General features: G+C 65.7%; 2 protein-coding genes across 2 annotated transcripts; one reads left to right on the top strand and one right to left on the bottom strand.

Annotated features, from left to right (window-relative positions):
• Window positions 1-1741: 1741 nt before the first annotated feature.
• RNF121 (ring finger protein 121) lies at window positions 1742-9771 on the bottom strand. Its single transcript, XM_032199222.1, has 9 exons — window positions 9715-9771; window positions 7497-7534; window positions 6482-6623; window positions 5533-5687; window positions 4905-5012; window positions 4167-4287; window positions 3122-3255; window positions 2252-2353; window positions 1742-2027 (listed from the first exon to the last, which is right to left on the bottom strand). The coding sequence occupies exons 1-9, from the start codon at window positions 9769-9771 to the stop codon at window positions 1907-1909; spliced, it is 978 nt and encodes a 325-aa protein (XP_032055113.1). The 3' UTR covers window positions 1742-1906.
• A 1233-nt stretch (window positions 9772-11004) lies between these two features.
• LOC116502092 (DNA repair protein XRCC1) lies at window positions 11005-13612 on the top strand. The gene is made up of 5 exons (XM_032207832.1): window positions 11005-11049; window positions 11140-11278; window positions 11476-11631; window positions 11730-11878; window positions 13412-13612. The coding sequence occupies exons 1-5, from the start codon at window positions 11005-11007 to the stop codon at window positions 13610-13612; spliced, it is 690 nt and encodes a 229-aa protein (XP_032063723.1).
• The last annotated feature ends 328 nt before the right edge of the window (window positions 13613-13940 follow it).

The following is a 13940-nucleotide window of genomic DNA, read 5'->3' as shown; positions in this document are numbered from 1 at the left end:
CGGATGGCCCCGATGCCCAGGGGAAGGGCTCAGGGGGCAGAAGGGGCTCCCCCACCCCGGGGGGGGGGATCCTGCGCCCTGGCTCCAGCCCCCCTGGGCTCAAGGAGGGCAGGAGGCAGCGGGGTGGGGACGTGGGGGCGCCTGCGTCAGGTGAAGCCCATCCCAGGGGGTCCCTGGGGGATGCAGCCGGGCTCCTCTTCCTCACCCAGGGAAGAGGAGGAGGAGGAAGAAGAGGGGATGCCCAGAGCTTCCCATGGAGACACAGCTTGGAGGTGGCTTTCAGAGCTGCACGGTGCCACTTGTTCCTCATGTCCCGGAGGAGGAGGAAGGTGACCACCGAGCCCCAGGGGACAGCAGAGGCCGGGACACGGCTCTGTGCAGCCCCTCTGCCCGTAAGGAGGCAGGAGCAGAGCCCCCAGCGAAGCACAGAGCGCTCCAAGCAGAGCTGGGGCTGGAACCCCACACACAGGCACGGGGACAAGCGAGAGGGGGGAAGCCCCCAGGCCTCTGCCCCCTTCCCTGGAGCAGGGACCCAAACCCTCCAGCCCTGGTAGGCGCCGGATCCAGGCAGAGAAACACCAGGTGTGGGAAAAAAAAAAGCCCCTAAAACCCCAGCGAGTTTTCTGGCATTTTTTATTAACAACTCCGGGAAGGGCAGTGCTGGCGCGGTGACAGGGCCCAGTGCCCGCCAGGCGCCCCCCACCCACGGTCAGCCCCGCGCCCGCGTCCTCCCCGCAGCGCCCGTGGGCACCGGGGCTGCAGCCCAGCACCTTCAGCGCTGCCCAGCCCCGTCCCAGCGCCCGCAGGGTGCCGGGGCTGGTGGTCAGCGCCCGGGGGAGGCTGCAGAAGCCACCACTGTGTCCAGACGGTGCAGGGGAGGGAGGAGGAAACGCCACCCGGCCGCAGCACAGGCGGGACGGGTGAGAAAATCCCCAGGCCACAGCAGTTCCTGGGACTGTGTGTGTTTGGCACAGTGCGGGGCAGTTTCGCCCCACGCAAACCCAGGGCTCAGCAGGGCCTGCGGGCAGCCCCCGGCAGTGCCACGGTGCCAGCCACTTCCCCAATCCCTGCAGCACGAGGAAGACCCCGTGCCAAACCCAGGGGGCCCTGCCCGCCTCACCAAACACCAACTCAACGGGGTGCAGGGGGAGAAAAGCCCCACCCTGCCCCACATCCCGGCCAGCTGAGGACGGCACCAGCCCTGGTGGGGCACAGGGACGCGCAGGGGGACATAGAAAAGAGGGGAGCGTACAAAAGGGTGAGGTGGGCAGAGGCTGGGGGGCAGCGGACGGGACCGGGCTCACAGCGCGGCACAGGAGCGGCTCCTTCCCTCCCCGTACACCCGCAGCGGGGAGCTGGTGGGGAAGAGCTCAGCCCACGGCACCAGGGCAGCCCCGTGTCCCTCCATCCTCTCCGTGCTGTCCCTCTGTCCTGGGAGCTGTCCCTGTCCTCCCGCAGAAGCAGGAGGGCGGCTGGCAGGGAGATGAGCCCCACACCTCGATGGGCTGCCCCGGCCCTTCCTCGCCCGGGCTGCTCCTGCTGCCCCGCTGCATGGAAGGGACTCGAACGGCCCCAAGAGGCAGCAGCACGAGAGCCTCCCTCCCGCAGGAGCAGCCCACGGCCCCGGGGCTGGGAAGCGGGCCGAACCGTCTCTTCTGTCTGCAATAGAAAGTTTTAAATACGTTCATTAAAATAACTGCTTTTAAAAAAAAAAAAAAAAAAAAACACAGGCTCCCCCGGGGGGGCCCTAGCGGGGAGCTGCTGCTTGGCTGGGGGTCGCCCCAGGGACGAGTCCTCGGTGCCGCGGCGCTCGGGGGCGGCCGGGATGCGACGGATCCGGCCGGCTGCTGTCCTCTGCCCCCGGCCCGCGGCCTCGCCTGGCTCCGCGGCTGCCCGCCGCCCTCCCTTACTCCAGGCCCAGGATGTAGTTGATGCCCTGGACCAGTCCGATGATGACGGGCTGCCAGGCCACCAGGTAGCGCAGCCAGTCCAGCAGCTGCCCGTACATCACGTGCGGCCTCTCCCAGCTGCGTGCAACGAGAGTTAAAGAGCCTCGGGGAGGCAGGAGGGGAGCGTGGCCCGAGCAGGAGCTGCCCCACGCCGCCAGGAGGGAGGCTGCTGCCTCCCACCCACGGGAGCAGCGGCTCGCCCAAACCCGCAGCCTCCCAGTTCCCCCAGTGCTCCCGCGGCTCCGTGCCCAGCTCCGGGGCAGAAGAGCCAGGGAACCAGCTCCCCCGTGGAGAAAGGATACGGGTTACTGAACATCCTCTTGAGATCCACCTTCTCTTTGCAGTAGGGACACGTCTGCTTCTTCCCGACGATGCACCAGCCGCGGATGCAGAACTCGTGAAAGCTGGGGAGCGGCGCGTTAAGGGAACTGCCTGGGGACGGAGCACGGAGGAAACGGGGCCGCTGTCACGCCCGGAGGAATCAGAGCCACCCCCGCACCACACGCAGGGCACGGGAAGCACCCGCGTGGCGCGAGGACGGCAGCGTTGCCCAACGCAGAGCTTTCCTAGAAAACCCCTCGGCTCCCAGGAAGGGGCTCACAGCAGAGCCCCCGCAGCAGAGGGCTGTGCCTGGTGTAATCCCGTGGCCGTAAACCCACTGGCACGGCTGCCAGGCAGCTGCTGAGGCTGCAAACGTTTCCACACCGCCTGCAGCGCCCAGCGTGAGGCAACAAGCTCCGTGACCTTTGCTCAGGCCCTTTGGAAACCACCTCGCTCTGAGTCAGGGAGTGAGTACCAGAGAACATCCCAGCTCCACCGCTGAGTCACAGCTGGAAAAAACCCCTGACCTGCCCCCGGCCAGGGCTCTGTGAGCTGTCAGGACTTCCACTTTTGCAACTGACTTCACCTCCCTCAGCTGCCGGGGTGCTGGAAGCTCCTCACATGGCGCTGCCAGAGGAGTTTTGGGACAGAGGAGCCTGGCAGGAGCTCGACACAGAGCCAGAGCCCTGCCAGAAAACGGGGGCTGCCGATTGCTCCCGACACGTCCCCTCCACGAGGATCCTTTGGCACCGCAGCAGCACCGCCCGGCGACCCCGACACGCGCCCCTTGGTGCCGGGCAGGGGCTGGGAGGAGGGCAGGGGCACGGGGCTGGCCCGGAGCAGAAGGATACACGTGGTTGCAGGAGAGGCGGTACGTGTTCTCGATGATCCCCTCCTCGTTGACGTCCACGAAGATCTGCTGGCCGCAGACGGCGCAGACGCTGTCGGAGAGGTGCTTGGTGGGCATCCCCGAGGCGCTGTAGAACTGAGGAGGGCAGAGCAGAGGGAGAGATGGTCACGGGGGGGGGGGCACACGTCCCACACCCCCCCCGGTGCAGCTAAGCTTTAGGGAGGGCTGGGCCAGTGCTCCAGGCATCCAGCCTCAGCCTTTTGGGTTTAAAAACCTCATTACAGGTCCAGCTGCCGGGAACAACTACAACAGGACACGGCGCTGCTCAGTCACTGCACAGCCCTTTGTGCCCCAGCCCCCCGCAGCCCCCCACTCCCTGCAACCCCCCCACGCTGGGGGAATCCCCCCAAACTGCAGGTTTGGCCCTCGTGGCTCTCTGGGTGGAAGCGTGCTGCAGGACACCAGGGGACAGGCAGGGGTGACAGCTGGGAGGTCAGGGAAGAGACAAAAGGGCTGAAGATGCACCCAGGGGGCTGGGTTACAGCAGAAATCACAGGGAGGGGAAGGGGAAGGCGAGCAGAGCCACGAGGGAACACGATGCACCCCACGGGTGTTCTGGTTCACTTTTTTCTCTGGCACTAGGTGAGCGGGTCACAGACTTCAGGCCATCACCACGGGCATGTGGGAGCACCCGCTGCACCCACAGGGACAGCCTGAGGCTCAGCCCGGTATAAAGGCTCAGACAGACAAATATTTGTCAGCAGTCTGGAGGCACTGAGCAGACCCGTCCTGTCTTGTGCTCCCGGAGATGGGACAGACTTGGTTTGTGGGGAGCAGGATCTCAGGATCCCGGAGTGACTCACATCAGAGACCTCCTGACGCGGGCACCTTGGCGCAGAGCGCGAGCAGCGAGCCCTTCCTGGGGCAGAGCTCCCTGCACCTCCTCGTTTGGGGGAAATAAAAGCTGTGGCTGCAGCCAGCCCACCCCCAGCCCTCCTGTCAGCAGGCAGGACTGTGGCCGGGAGGACAGCACAGCCTGAACTCACCCCGATCGTCGAGGCCATGTAATCTGCACACATCTCGGCAAAGTCCCGCTCCAGGACCCCGTAGTACAGGCCGTAGAAGAGGAGGGAGATGCCGAAGTCCATCGCATCTTCTGGTTTGATTCTGCAACAGAGGAGTCCCAAGGACATCGAGGGCTTTTCTGCAGCCGCAGGGGTGCACGGACAGCGTGCCCGAGGAGCCCAGCAGTGCTGCAGCACACGTGGCTCCACCGCAGGAGCTGTCACAGCCCCTGAGCTCGTGGCACCGCCACCAGCCCCCTGCAGAGCTGTGTGCGTGCCTCCAGGCACAGAGCCAGCCCCTGCCTTTGGGGCACTTCACCTGCTTCATCCCCAGCGAGCTGTGGGGGCCCTATCCCAGCTCATAGCTGTCACCCGTCTCCCTCACCTGCCCCTGAAATGTGCAACTCTTCCCCAGCTCTATCATGCACCAGATCAGCTCCACATAAGCCACCTTTTAACACTTCCACAGCCCTGCAGGCAGTTTCCAGCCCTGTGCATTGTTCCAGAAGGAATTAATCTCTCTGAAACGGAGGATGGCTTGGGGTAAGGCCCTCAGCACCACAACCACGGGGGGAGAGGACACCCTGAAAGTCTCTCTGGCCTCCTGCCACATCAGTCAGGCTGCCAGGTGAGTGTTTCTCTGGAATCCCAGCCAACGCCTCCTTCCCCTGGCCTGTCACAGCCCCTGCCCTGGGAACGGGGCCCCGAGGATTCGCTCACCTGAACAATAAATTAAGACCAAAGAGCGTGAACATCACGGCCATGTACCCGACGATTCCAGTGGCGTAGCTGATCTTGTATATTAGTAGGAACCATTTATAAACCAGCCTGTAAAAATGCAAAACAAGAATTAGGCAGCTCTGTTTCTCCCGCCTGGAGCTGCCTCGAGCACCTATCGAGTTTCACATTCCCACGTCGGATGTTTCAGCCCCCCACGCGTGGGCAAACAGAGGCTTCAAGTTCCAGCTCAGGCCACAGATCTGCTGCTGCCACGGCAGCTCGTGGTCTGCACTTCCAAATGAGAAACCTCCAGATCCCCAATGGCCTCAAGCAAGTGAGTGTCACACCAGGAATGCACTCAGTGAGACTGCCAGATGCCCTGGGGCATCGCAGGGACCTGCCTGCCCACCGCCCGCCCCGACAAGACAGGGATCTGAGGGTGGCAGCTCCACAGAGAGCCTGCAGCAGGGTAACTCACACCCTGAGTGAAAGCCCCTGAGGTGCTGCACTGCCTGAACAGGGCCAACTGCAGAGTTTGAGGCCGTGGTTTGCAGCAGGGAATCACCAAAGGGCTCTTTGTGATGCTGCCCTCAGGCCGGGGACACTTCCCAGAAACGCTCCCACTAACCTGGGTGTCGTCTGTACCAGAGGTTTTCGGGTTGCCCTGAAGGTGACAAAAGCTGTGACGGCTGAGAAGAGCACCCAGATGACCAAGAAGCGCCACCAGTACAGCTTCACCGTGAAGTACAGGGGCACCACCCACATCTGGAACAGGGTCACCATCTGTGGGAAGGGAGGAGAGGTGCGTTATGCTGGCTCGCTGCTCGTCAGGCATCAGAAACACCCCCGTGGCTCTGGCAGCCTCGCTCGTGCTGGCATCAAGGGGCACTGAGCGGTGTCAGGGAGCTCAGGAATTTGGGCTGGCGGCCGCCAGCACCCAGGGAACGAGCTCAGAGCCTGGCTGAAGGGAGTCTGACAGCTGGCGGGCAGCAAGGTGTCTGTGACAGCAAAGGAGGAAGGAACACTGATGAGAAAAGAGGCACAGGGAGCTGATCTGCACAACCAGATCTTGCAGCAGGGCTCAGCAAACCTCTGCCTCTTCAGGGTTCCCAGCATTTTATCCACAGCCCCTCAGGCACGGGTTAAGCAAGGAGACTGGCACAGCACCGAGTTTCGGGCTCGTCTCTGCCCCGCCAAATGTCCCCAGAGCAGACCCACCGCCGTGCAGCTCTGTGCAGGCACACGGGCCTGGTTTTGGTTTCACAGAGGATTAGGGGCATTGCCTGGAAATGTTCTTTACAGAAAACCAGGTGGGGTTTGTTTCCTGGTGCAGGCACAGCCCCGCAGCCTTTCTGGCGAGCTGACACACGGCACCAGCATCGGGGAAAGCAGCAGGGCTGCTCGGGGACACCACGTGTGTCACTGAGAGCGCTCACACCAGAGGCTTGAGGCCTCCAGACGCGTTCACCCTCGTCCCCAGCAGGAATCCCTCTGGCTGCCGGGCAGCCGAGGGCGTTTCAGCACCAGACAGCAGGAGCACAGCACGGCCGTGCTTCCCAGCAGCCGGGGACACTCACGTTGTAGGAGCGGGGGTGCCTCTGCTTCCACTGCACCAGCAGCAGCTGCGCCACCACCAGCGTGGCGATCAGGATGAGGACCATCTCGGCGTGCATGGCCTCGTGACCGCGGTGCTTGGCGTGCATCCGGGCGTGTTCCACCCTGCAAGGACAGCAAGAGGGTGACTGAGGGGCGTGCAGGGACAGCAGACAGGCAGGAGAGCCAGGAGGACTGCGCTGGAGGGTGGCGTTAAGGAACGCAGGGGTACGGGTGCTGCGCTGCCATCCCGGGGAGAAAGAAATTAAAAATGTCCCTAAAAGCAGCTGGTTTGCACCACGACACCCAGCTCACGGTGCTGTGAACACGGCTGAGGTGTCACGCTGCTGCACAGGACCCAAGGTGTGTCACCCCACGCAGCAGCACCAGCCAAAGTGTGTGCTGTCACTGAGACAGAGCCCAAATCTTCCCCAGTCCTGCTCAGCCCCCAGCACGCAGCTTCCTCCCTCTGCCCCGAGCCCAGCTCCTCTGGAAAGCCAGGAGAGGCTGCCACAGCCGGCCCTCTGCTGACCCCTGCGGTTCCTTTGCTCTCAGTGCTGCTGCCTGGCCGCAAGCCAAGGCACAACGTCCTCACCCCGTGGCCTGAGGCTGAAAGTTAAGTGCGAGTTGGAAAGCTCACGAAGCCGTAAGTCTCAAAAGCTGAAAAGTTAAGCTGCAGCTTAAGGCTGGAAGTTAAGCCCAAGTTGGAAAAAAAAAATCTAAAGTTATATAAAAAAAAAATCCAAGTTGGAAAATAAACCTAAACACAACGAATATGGCAATTCTCTGATCTTCAGAGGTCTTCCATAAAGCTGAGAGGAGAGCAGACCTGTGGGCTCTGCAGCACGGGGCTGACCAAAACTGGCTCGGCCGAGGGAAAAGGCAGAAGAGCCAAAAACCAAACCAGGTCCCTGCAAAAGGCACTGCCTGGGGAAGGCTGTCCAAAGACTCTGGAGCTGCTGACAGTGCCCAGCACGGGTTCTCCTTCCCCCAACTCACCTCCATCTCTCCTCGGGGGACAAGTGCGAGAGGTCGACCTGAGGAGACAGAAAAAGACAAAAAAAAGATCAGCAGCTGGAGGCCGGGAGCAGCAGCCCCAGCCTCCGACCCCCTCTGCCTCCTTCCCCCGAGCAGCAGAGAGGCAGCAGCAGCACCGTGCAGCTCCCTGCCCGTCACCATGGGGCTGTGTCCGGCTTCTGCAGCCCCCGAGCCACAGCACAGCCCCTCCTCGAGCACTCAGGGACATTTCCAAAACCCCAAACCTTTAGGAGGGACAGCCCAGCAGTCAGAGGTGGCTCAGCTCTCCCCCAGGGCTGCAGATTTTCACCCTGACAGCTCCGAGGAGGCTTCCAGGCTGCACGGGACACATCCCAGCCTTGATACGAGCACGGAGCACACAAAACCCTGCAGCTCTGACTTCACGCCGCCTGTCCCAGTGGGGCCACGCTGCTCTGCTGGTGGCTGCTGTGCTGATCGCAGCCCCAGCAGCTGCCCCGCTCCCCCCCCGTGGCCCCTAATCACACCCCGGGGACAGCAGGCAGGGAAAGCACAGCCCGAGTGGTGCTGCTGTGCTTCACCCCGAGCAACACCCGCAGGAGGCACGGCCCCTGAGGGGCTCAGGCAGGTGGGAAATTCGTGGAGATGTGAAATTTGGGTCTGCAGAGTCCAGCTCGAGCTCCCCGGGTTGTGGTGGTGCCGTGGCAGCTTCTCACTGCCCGGCTTCTGACACCTCGGGAGGGGAGCGCAGGGCCAGAAGCTGAAAGCAAACACCAGGACCCCCTGTTTACAAGGCTGTGAGCGATGGATTCCGGTTAAAATCCTGCTTCCAGCGGGGGCTGACTCCCCAGAAACACCACGAAACCTTCACCATGACACCCAGCAGCTACTGCCCTGGAAGGGGACGTGGTGCAGGGCCCTGACCCCGTTACACCGGGGCTGCAGAGCCCGGAGCTGCCAACCCCAGCACCCACCAAGGCTTGGGGAAGTGACAGACACACGGACATGGGGGGTATTTCACCTCTCCCGAGCTCAGCTGCGGGTGTAGCAGCTCCGTGCCCCTTTATCCACGAACAGAGGAGAGGTTTGGGAGCAGGAGGCTGAGCCTGACAGCAGGAGCAGCACTTCCCAAGGGCCAGCTCCCTGAAGCACCCCAGGCCCAGCCCTGGGCTGTCCCCAGCTGCCTGCGGACGTGGACTTTGTGGGAGGGGAGCCCAGGGACAGGAGCAGCCCTTGGTGTGCCTCCTTCCGTCTGCCTCCTTATCAGCTGCCTGCTCTCCGTGGCACCTCTAGCAGAGCCCAGCGCCCTCCCTGAGCCCTTCCTGCCAGGAGCCTCGCTCCTGAGGAGCGCAGCCCAGCAGTTTGTGCAGGCAGCAGGCTCCTCCAGCACCCAGCAGCTCGCTGAGGCTCTCAGAAAGCTCGGTCCCCGTGGCAGGAGCTGCCCGACAGAGCGAATGGCAGCTGCCTGGACACGCTGCAGGGGGGCTGTGAGGTGTGAGGGCGCTGGGTCCGAGGCTGGGTCCTGCTGCCACAGCTCCTCGGGCAGCCGTGTGGGGAGCACGCAGGCTAATAAATAAATATATATATATTTTTTTATTTAATCCTAATTGGAATCCTGAGCCATTTATAACAGGTGGGAGCTGCTCCCTGCCTGCTGCCACCTCCCAGCCACCAGCTCCAGGGCAAAGCCTGAGGGGGAGCCCCCCCCAGCCCCCCACCCCCCTCAGCCCTTCAGCCCCTGCCCTGCTGAGCGAGCAGAGCCTGGGGCTATGGGGACAGCCAGGGGGGAGCCTCAGCACGGGGCTGAGCCCCCACAAATCCCCCCTAAATCCCCCAAATCGCCCCCAAATCGCCCAAATTCCCCCCTAAATCCTCCAAATCGCCCCCAAATCCCCCCAAATCGCCCCCAAATCCCACACAGCCCCTCCAAATCCCCCAAATCTCCCCCAAATCCCCCCCAGAGCCCCCAAATCCCCCCAAAATCCCCTCTACAGCCCCCAGATCGCCCCCAAAACCCCCCCAGAGCCCCCAAATCGCCCCCAAACCCTCCCCCAGCCCCCTCCCAGCCCCTCAGAGCCCCCCCCCAGCCCCCGGCCCAGGCCGCCCCCAGGGCTGAGGCGCCCCCAGCCCCTCCGTGCAGCCCGGGCCCGGCCCCCAGAGGGCAGAACTCCCCCCCCCAGTCCCTCCCAGTTCATCCCAGTCCCTCCCAGTCCCCCCCCACCTCCTCCCCGTCGCGCTCGCCGGGCCCGCCGACCTCCACCTCCAGCACCGCCGCCATCTTGCCCCCCCCCCTCCCCTCCTCCTTAGGGCTCCCCTCCCGCCGGCAGCCAGCTCCTTCCGCCGCCGCCCGGCCAATCAGCGGCCGCGCCGCCTCCCCCTCGGCCAATCGCCGCGCGCGGCGCTGCCCCCGCGGCCAGTCAGGAGGAGGAAGGGGCGGGCTTTAAGGTTAGGGACCGTGGCGCATTTCCGAACCCTCTCAGCTCGCGGCCTCCCCGCGCCCCCCTCACGCTCGGTGCAGGGGCGGCTCACGGCGGACGCTCCCTTAGGGCCCGGCGCGGTGACGCGGCACCGCCGCGGGACTACAACTCCCATCAGCCCCCGCGGCGGGCCGGAGGCGGGGTTAGGGGCGTGGCCAGGGGCGTGGCCACGCGCTTCGCGCGGGAGAGTTCGCGCGGCGGCGGGGCCGGTGCGGGGGGGGCGGGGGGGAGGGGTAAAAGGGGGCTGGGGGCAAATGGGGGGGGCAAAAAGGGGTGGGGGGGGCACAGGGGGATGGGGGGGGGTAAATGGGGCCTGGGGGGGCAGAATGGGGCCGGGGGGGGCTGAAGGGGGGGGAGAAATGGGGCTGGGAGGGGCAAATTGGGGGGGCAGAAATTTTGGGGGGGGGCTCTGGGATGGGGTAATGGGGCTGGGGGGGGCAGAATGGGTGGGGGGGGGCTCTGGGGTGGGGAAATGGGGCTGGGGGGGGGGCACCGAGGGCTTGGGAGGGGGGCTCTGGGATGGGGAAGTGAGGAATGGGGCAGAGGGGGGGGGCTGGGGGGGGGGCATTTGGGGTTGGGGGACACGGGGGGGGCAGAACAGGGATGGCAGATACAGGGCAGGGGGGCTGGGGGGGGCAAATGGGGCGGGGGGGGGAATCTGGGATAGGGCAATGGGGATGGGGGGGGCACTGGGATGGAGAAATGGGGCTGGGGGGGGCAGAATTGGGGGGGGGGCACTGGGATGGGGCAATGGGGCTGGGGGCAGCTCAGGGGGGCTGGGGGCACCAGGGGCTGAGGGTGATGGGGGGGCAGAATGGGGTGGGGGGGGGGCTGAAGGGTGGGGAAATGGGGCTGGGGGGGGCACCAGGGGCTGAGGGGGGGGGGCTCTGAGACGGGGCAATGGGGCTGGGGGTGATGGGGGTGTAGAACGGGGGGGGCAGCAGCTCAGGATGGGGTCCGTGAGCCCCCCCCCAGCTCCTGTGTCCCCCCCCCAGGCTTTTGGGGCGAGCAGAGCCCCCCCCCCAGGCACCTCCATGGCCCCGGTGCGCATCAGCTCGGTGGTGTCCTTCTCCTCGCAGGTCCCTATGGGGGGGCTCGGGGTCACCCCCACGGCTCCGTGGGGTGGGTGCACACCTGGGGGGGGGGGGGTCTGACGGTGCCCCCCACAGGACCCCCGGTTCCCGGTGGAGAACCTGCTGCAGGAGGCCAGCCGGGGGCCCTGGCTCTGCTGCCCCCAGGACCGCAGCCGGCGGCTGAGAGCGGAGCTGCAGCTGGAGACAGCCAGCGCCATCGGGTACCTGGACCTGGGTGAGGGCGGGGGGCTCGGCTGGGGACCCCCCCGGACCCCAGCAGGGACCCTACACCCCCCTATGCCCCTGGAAGGGACCCTGCACCCCCCCCCCGGGTTGCACCCCGAGCTCCGGGCAGGACCAGGGGGTGCCCCACGAGCCCTGAGCATCTCTCCCCCCAAAAATCCCCTCTTGCCCCCCAAAAAAATGACACAGGTAACTGCGGCTGCGCCCTGGTGCAGGTGGAGGTGGGGCGCTCCTCCTGGCCCCGGGACCACCCCTACGTCCCCCTGGTGCCCGGCGTCCCCCTGATGACCCCGGCCGAGTCGCGGGCGGGCGAGAACCGCTGCGGGGTGCGGATGTTCAAGGAAGGTGAAGGGCAGCCCCCCCACCCCCCCAAATAACACCATATGGGGCTGAAGGGGTCGGGGCCACCCCTGAAGCCCCTTCTGGTGTCCCCCCCTTTGCAGCAGATTTCCTGGAGCTGGCGGTGGGGCAGAAATGGGACCGGGTGCGGCTCACCTGCAGCCAGCCCTTCAGCAGGCAGGGGCAGTTCGGGCTCTCCTTCCTCCGCCTGCGCACCCCCAGCGACCCCCAGCCCGACCCCCGCCCGGCACCGGTAGGAGCTGTCGGGGTGGGGGGGGTCCCAAGGGGCTCCCGGCAGCCCCCCCGGTGTCACCTTGTCCTGCAGGAGGGTGCCGACGGCCCCCGGTGCTGCAGCCCGGCCATCTGCAGGATGCTGTGTGCACAGACAGGGTCGTGGGTAGCCAGGGCTGGGGTGGACTGGGATGGACTGGGATGAACTGGGAACCTGGGATGGGGTGGACAGGGAGACCGGGCTGGGGTGGACTGGGATGGACTGGAAGCATGGGCTGGGGTGGACTGGGATGGATGGGGGTGGACGGAGCCTGGGCTAGGGTGGACTGGGATGAACTGGGAGCCTGGGCTGGGGTGGACTGGGATGGACTGGGATGAACTGGGATGAACTGGGAGCCTGGGATGGGGTGGACAGGGAGCCTGGGCTAGGATGGACTGGGAGACCGGGCTGGGGTGGACTGGGATGGACAGGGAGCGTGGGCTGGGGTGGATGGGGAGCCCAGGCTGGGTTGGACTGGGATGGACTGGGAGCCTGGGATGGGGTAGACTGGGATGGACTGGGAGCCTGGGATGGGGTGGACAGGGAGCCTGGGCTAGGATGGACAGGGAGCGTGGGCTGGGGTGGACTGGGATGGACGGGGAGCCTGGGCTGGGATGGACTGGGATGAACTGGGAGCCTGGGATGGGGTAGACTGGGATGGATGGGGAGCCTGGAATGGGGTGGACAGGGAGCCTGGGCTGGGATGGACTGGGATGAACTGGGATGGGTGGGAAGCCCAGGCTGGGATGGACTGGGAGCCTAGGCTGGGATGGACTGGGGTGGACGGGGAGCCTGGGCTGGGGTGGGCTGGGATGAACTGGGAGCATGGACTGGGATGGATGGGGGTGGACAGAGCCCGGGCTAGGGTGGACTGGGATGAACTGGGAGCCTGGATTGGGAGCCTGGGCTGGGGTGGACTGGGATGGGGTGGACTGGGATGGACAGAGAACCCAGGCTGGGGTGGACTGGGAGCCTGGGCTGAGGTAGATGGGGAGCCTGGGCTGGGATGGACTGGGATGAACTGGGAGCCTGGGATGGAATAGACTGGGATGGACAGGGAGCCTGGGATCGGGTGGACTGGGATGGGCGGGGATGGGCAGGGAGCCTGGGGTGGGGTGGACTGGGATGGACTGGGATGAACTGGGAGCCTGGGATGGGGTGGACTGGGATGTACTGGGAGCATGGACTGGGATGGGTGGGGGTGGACGGAGCCCGGGCTAGGGTGGACTGGGATGAACTGGGAGCGTGGGCTGGGGTGGGCTGGGATGGACGGGAAGCCTGGGCTGGGGTGGACCGGGATGAACTGGAATGGGCAGGGAGCCCAGGCTGGGATGGACTGGGATGAACTGGGAGCCTGGGCTGGGGTGGGCTGGGGTCCAGCACGGCCAACCCTGGAGCCCCAGGGAGCCCCCTGGCACCCTGAGCACCTCCTGGCTGGGGAGCGCGGGGCTGACGTCCGTCCGTCTGTCTGTGTCCGTCCGTCTGTCTGTCCATCCATCCGTCCGTCCACCCCAGGGTCTCGAGGCAGGAGGAGCAGCTCAGGAGCCGCCTGCAGCAGCTGGAGCCGGGCCCCAAATCCTGGAGCCCTGCCCGGAGCCCTGCCTGGAGCCCTGCCCTCCTCAGCCGCCCGGCCAGGATGCTGCTGGCGGCGGCGCGGAGCCGGGCCATAAATCCCCGACCCGGCCCCGGCCCCGGCACCACGGGGCTGCGGGATGAGGAGCGAGGGGACCCCGCAGCACCGGGTGAGCGCTGCCCTCGCCGTGCCCAAAATCTGCCCCAAAACTGCCCCAGGGACCCCGTTCTGCCCACGGTTGGGGGGGATCCCCTGTGTCTGTGGGCACCCCATAGCAGGCGAGGCGCCCCGTGGCTGGGGGAGGACGTGCCACCCACCCCCTTGGTGGCCCAAAAACCGTGGCCGTGGTCCCAGCCCAGTGCCCGACCCCACAGCAGGGCTCAGCCCTCGCTCCTCGACCCACGGGGGTGTGAAATGGAAATCCCCTGTTTTTCCCAGCCCCGTCTCCCCCTGCCCACGCTTATAGGGACC

The sequence above is a fragment of the Aythya fuligula genome, chromosome 1, assembly GCF_009819795.1.
Source record: "Aythya fuligula isolate bAytFul2 chromosome 1, bAytFul2.pri, whole genome shotgun sequence".
In the NCBI taxonomy this organism is placed as follows: Eukaryota; Metazoa; Chordata; class Aves; order Anseriformes; family Anatidae; genus Aythya; species Aythya fuligula.
Note: the sequence above shows the minus strand (reverse complement) of the source record. Positions and strands in the feature narration are given on the sequence as shown.